The sequence below is a fragment of the Gallinula chloropus genome (assembly GCF_964237585.1).
Source record: "Gallinula chloropus genome assembly, chromosome: 1".
In the NCBI taxonomy this organism is placed as follows: domain Eukaryota; kingdom Metazoa; phylum Chordata; class Aves; order Gruiformes; family Rallidae; genus Gallinula; species Gallinula chloropus.
The window spans coordinates 135,288,530-135,294,529 of NC_140085.1; the positions used below are offsets into that span (position 1 = coordinate 135,288,530).

Here is a 6,000-nt window from a genome sequence, read left to right on the forward strand (position 1 = left end):
ATACCTGCCTAGTGACTTTCTCAAACTGACTCCTCCTTCCAAGCCCATCAGCCTTTCCTGCTTACTTCCAATCTCCACAACTCTGATTTCTGATCTGTCCCCTTGCCCAGTACACCTCACACTTCCAGACCCGTCCTTACACTTCGCCTCCCCCTCTCCACCCAGGCTTCGCATGCTGCCTTGTGCGCGTCATTTTCTGACCCTGGAGATTCCTCATCTACACTCAGCCCTCCTCCTTTTTCTCCCCCCCCACCCCCCCCCCCCACCCCCCCACCCCCGGGGTTCCCTGCACAGTCAAGAAAAGAGCTGACACCCTCACACCCTGAACCCTCACCAGACCGGTTTCTTCTTACCTGCTTTTCCCTGCCTTACTGGTTTTCAGTCCAGTTCCCCTACTTTTCTCTTCCCAGGCTTCAGGTGCCATCCTCCTTTCTCCCTGCTCCCAACTCCCGATTGCTTTGCTTTCCACAGCCTACTGAAATTCCCCCACACACCCCTTGCCCCATCAAATTCCAAGGCAAACCTTGTTTTCCCATACTCCTTGTTCCAACCCACCTTCTCTGAATGGTCTGGGTTTTCCTCCTGTGGTCAAATTAAGCAATTTTTAGGTCTCAGAATTTAGATGCTGAGGACACAGGACAGAAGAACTCCCTGATTTCACTTAATTTACCAGTAGTCCAGTTTGCAGAAACTTTGTTCAAGCTCAGCTGCTAACATCTAATTGATCACCTTGTCTACGCTGATGTTTCAGTGCCTCCCAAACTGGCCCAAATGAATGATTTCTCCATGCAAAAACACTGCTACACTTTACAAGTTTAAAATCCAAATAGGATGATTTAAATCAGACAACTCACATCAAGAAGCTGAAAGAAACAGTCCCTCTCCCCTGGCGTGGTTTGAAAAAAAATATAATTTAGCTGAAGTTTCCACATGCCACAAATCTAACAAGACTCAGCAGCTTCGAAAACTTTTGCCAAACTCCAACAGTTTTGGGTAAGCTCTAATCACTTGAAAACAGTTTTCTAACAAACAGCAACAGTAATAAGATCCTCAGTGCCTCGAGGATCATCAAAATCAACCACAAACAGAGTCTTTTATATGATCATTTACAATCCCCAGTTATTGACCAGAATCTCCATTTGACAAGTGCTGTGCAAACACAAGATAAAAAGGGCAGTTTGCTGCCTTAAAAAACTTACAATCTATTAAAATAAAAGACAACTACTACTGTGAGCTGAAAGCATACACCAAATGGCCCCATTCCGAGATCTACAGGATCTGCTAGACAACTATCTGCAACCTATTAACTACACATAGTCCACACAGATAAACATGTATCTTCCCCAACCTAACCACTGATTTGATACCAAAGATCCAACGTTTCTCAAACATGCTCATTTTATCCCCCCTTATTCTGCATTACTCTGACTTACCTCCTTTGCCCTTATCACCTTCTCTTTCCCAAACTCCTTTGCTGAGCACACTTTTCCTTCCTCAACTTCTCCAATTACTATTTCCTTCTCTTCTTGGCTTCAGTGGAAAAAACACTGGGGGAATTTGTTATTTTGTTTTTTAAATCAAATAACTGGTTCGAATTAAATTCACTACCCAAACTATACAAAAGGCTGAGAAATCTCAGGGGAAATGCTGAAAAGAAAAACACATTACTAAGTGCCAGCTACAGGGAAAGAGAAGCCTGTGGGGATGCTTATAAGACGACTGCCCATAGGAAAGCTTGGAGGTGCTGATTCCGAGAGCCCTGATGAAGCGCTGCATGGCCCGAGGTCCCACAGTTTTGTCCACTTCCTCTTGAATAGAAACTAAATCACTCTAACACAGAAATGGGGGGGGGGGGGATCTATCACTCTACGCCAAACTCAATATGCTGAGGTATATACAATAAAAGTAGGTTATTCTGTCCTCTGCTTTTTCAACTTCTTTATGCAAAAAATACAGCTCCAGTACCATTTCCCTGCTGCTCTGACCTTTCTTTCCCAAACGTTGGCAGAACACAACTAACCTGATCCTCTCCTACTTTGCTGCTGCAACGAAAACCAAAAAGACTGGACATTTTCTGTCATACAGAAGAACACAGGCATCTCACCAAAGCAAGAGAAGCAGTCTATTCTCAATCTGAGATTAACTCTGCAATCATAAGATTAGCTCCTGCTACTTAAATTCTGTAGAAACTGCTGATACGTGCTCACGAATACGCCATGTCTTTTCTATCTGCCCCAATGTAAACATCTCAATCCCCACTCCACAGCCTGATTTTACCCCATGCAAAAAATAAAATTAAGTTTAAAACATCAGCGTGAAACTACTTAAACAAGTTTTCAAACATCACATGGTATTTCGATTACTTCTTCAAAACACGAAGTCATCATTTTAGCAATACTATTTAAGTTGAATGCTAAATGAATTCAAACATTGTAGCAAATAGCAAAGTCTTTTTCGTTATCATCTGCATGCAAGATACTATAGAAGATAACAACATACACCTTGAAATTTAAGGGAAAGGATGACATTCAGAGAATCCACAGATGCGTTATGTCATCAGTTACCTTTAAAACAGCATGTTACAAGCTAAAATTAAAATGCATATACATGTAGAAAAATGTGCTAGCTAAAGCATTCTAACAGATATGTAATACCTCAGCAAAAAAAAGGTACGTGCATGCATAAGTACACCTAAACAATGAGACAAAAGATCATGATCTGGTAGGTAAATATTTGGGCTATTTAAACAGTTATGTATCATTGTGCAAGATGGCAGGAATCACTCAAATTACTGCAGTCTTTAACCCAGACTGCGCTTAAATCTGTCTGTGGCCTGCTTAACATTCCAGGCATACTTCTGGCAAGGTAGCGCTGGCTGAGGTTCAAACTGTCCTTGTCCAACTTTCACTTACTATAAAAACATTGTTTAATATAGAAAAGCATACACAGAGACATATGTTTCTTATTTCGCAGACACCTAGAATACTGACACTTGTGTTCACTAGCTCCGCATGGAAATTTTTAGGCGAAGGCTTTCAAGCGAGGCTGCATTTACCAGGCAGCAGCCCGCTACAGACAGTCCACCCTTCCACCAGTTCTCGGCTACGCTGCTTAAATACTGCGATTTTACTGGGGGGGGAACCCCAAAAATATAAAACCTGCCCGTATGTATGCACCCTAATTAAAATGGGAAGGCCTGGCTCGATCTTACCACGCACCACCAGGCCCGGGAGAGGCGAAAACGTTCCCCCGAAACCCACGCAGCAGACGGGGTAATTCATAGCAGACCACGCATTTGTCAAATTAACTGCAGGAATTTACCGGTTTGCTTACCTCCGCGCAGCGTTATCTTTTATGAGGAGGTAATCTACCAAATTACTTCAGCATGCCTCCAACCTGCTGCTGCCAATTAGTTCAGCCCGGCTAATAAATCAGGATGGCCAAAGCCATTCGTTTACGGAAAGGGGGGGCTAGCCCGGTATTTGAGGAGCGTAAACACAAGCGGAACGTTCCTGTCCGCCCCCATCTTCCCTGCACGGAGAAAACTCTTGGTCTGAGGGGTCCCATCACAGGCAACAGCGCCGTGATTACTTTTCTTGGGGGGCGAAGGGGTGGCTGGGGTGTTAAGTCTAATTAATGCTGGCGGCGAGCTCGTCAGCCGCCGGGTAAGGGCTCTGCCCCTCAGGTCTCCCCACGCATGGAGCGAGGAGAGCCGGTGTGACAGAGCCCCCGACCCCGGCCCGCCTTCCAGCCTCGGGGCAAAGCGAGGCGAGGCAGAGCGCCCCGCCGGCAGCGGTACCGGCGGCCCCACCGCCCACACCCTCACCCCGGCCACGGCCGGGAGAAGAAAAATGTCGCCGACAAGCCCCGTCCCGACCGCCGAGGGGGAGAGAGCGCGGAGAGAGGGGGACGGGGAGGCCCTCTCTGCGCCCTCTCCCCCTCGGCGGCGCCCAGCGGAGCCAACCGGGGCTCGGGCCCATCGTCGTCGTCGTCCCCCACCCCGGTATCACCCTCGCCCGACGTCGGTTCCCGCCCCTTACCTGTCCCGGGGGTCGATCCACGAGGTCTGCCGGGTGTTATGGTCGATGTAAAAGACTCGCCCGTCGAAGTCTCTCGCTTCCTCCCAGCCGGCGGGTAGCGGCAGCTCCGAGCTCTCCCGGCCCCGCTGCCCGCCCGCCGGCGGCCCGCTGCCCTGTCCCGCCGCCACTTGCTGCTGACGCCGCCGCCGCCCGCCGCTCAACCACGGCATGGCCGCTGCGCCGCCGGGCCGCCGCCGCCGCCCAGCTCCGGCCGAAACCCGCTCCCCGCCCGCCGCCGCCGGGGCAGCTCCCGTCCCGCCCGGGCCGCGGCCGCCCGCCGCCTCCTCTTCTTCCTCCTCCTCCTCCAGCACTAACAAGCGGCCCCGCAGGCAGCGGGACTCGGGCGGCTCCGGCTGCGCCGCGCCGGGCTCATCCTCCCCCGCGCCAGCCCCGCTCCGCGCCGGGACCAGCCCCGCCGCGCTTCCTAACCCCGCCCGGGACCTGCCCCGCGCCGCCGCAGCTCCCAGCCCCCGAGCTCGGCCCGCCGGCCCGAGCGCCCCCGCCCCGCCGCTCAGCAGCGCCCCGCCGTCGCCTCCCCCCGCTCCCGCCCGGCGCCTGCCCCGGCCATCTTCCCTCCCTCCCTCCGCCAGGGCCCGGCCTCCGCCCCGCCCGGCTGTTCCCACGCCGTGGAAGGCCGGGCCGGGAGAAGGGGTCCTCCCGTCCCGGACCCTTCTCCCGGCCCGGCCTGCGGGGGAGGAGGCGGAGGGAAGCGGCGGGGCCCAGCCGGGCGGCCGCACCCCACGCCGCGGAAGCCGGGCCCAAAACCAGACACGTCGGCTACAGGGAGAGGGCGGTAGCCCTTCGGCCTGGGCCCGGGCCGGCGAAAGGTTCCTGCGGCCCCACCGGGGCCGCACCCGTCCCGCCCCGGAGTTTGTGCTCTGCTGCAGCCCCTTGGGGACCGGGGATGGAGCGGGAGCGCGAAGGGGAAAGGGAGCCATGCCCAACCCTCGCTGGGTCACGCATCCCGTGGCGCCCACCCGAAGCACCCCGGAGGCGCTGAGCAGTTTGGATGTGGGGAAGGGACAACGGAAAGATGCCAGGAAAGATGAGGGAAGAGAGGTGTTGAAGACCACAACGCTTGGATAACGGATGGTGGAAAATCACCCATGTGACTTGACTCACATCTCAACCCGGTTCCTTAACCTCATCCTGTAGAGCAGAAAACAGCTGTCTCTGATTTGACCTGAGCCTGCTGGAGACCACAATGCAGAGCTCCAGCTGCCACCTAGAATTAAATTCCCCAAAACTTAGTTAGAACAGAGTTACACTTTAGCCTATGGTTTCTCCATGCTTTTCACGGACTGTCTTCAGCTAAGCCTTTGAAAACTTGGAGAGTTAAGGTAACGCAGGCTAAGATTCTGAAAACTAGGAAAGGAGTTAAGAATATATTCTCAAACGTGCTTAACTCAGCCCCCTGAAATTGGCAATACCCTGCCAGGGATTATATTGCAATTCCAATTATGTTCCACTTGCATTCACCGTTTTAAGTTACAGCTCTATGAACATTAATTGCAGCAGTGTGGTTATAAATGCAGGAAATTAGAGGACATTTGCTCCTGACTTTAGGCCTTTCTTGCTCCCTCTCTGTTACTCCCCACACCCCCAAAACCATTGGCTATGAAAGAACAGAGCAGTGGAGGAGAGAAGCAGTATAGGTAATAGGACAGATTTTGGTGTTAAAAATGTGCTAAGGGTGTAAAATTTAGCAAATGTGAGGTTGTAGATCTGATCTTCAGAAGCAGGAAAGCCTACATTTGAATCAGCTCAGATCTCAACAGCAGCTTTGCTACAGTGAACACAGCACATTGGGCTGCTCCATGAGCTCCTGAGAGCTCAGCAGTACCTCCAGGCGCAAGGTGCTGCTCATGTGTTATGGATATTTTTGAGGCGTATTTGAAAGAGGGCAGAGCTAAGGCATGGT

At 51.9% G+C, this 6,000-nt stretch overlaps 1 protein-coding gene across 1 annotated transcript in view; it reads right to left on the minus strand.

The window, feature by feature from the left end:
• WWC3 (WWC family member 3) overlaps positions 1–4,249 on the minus strand; it is a gene marked incomplete at its 5' end in the record, with an annotated part of 97,361 nt that extends 93,112 nt beyond the window's left edge. The window contains one exon of the mRNA XM_084263080.1: positions 4,041–4,249. Coding sequence (XP_084119206.1) covers positions 4,041–4,249 — 209 coding nt within the window. The remainder of the gene's footprint in view (positions 1–4,040) is intronic.
• Between the last annotated feature and the right edge of the window lie 1,751 nt (positions 4,250–6,000).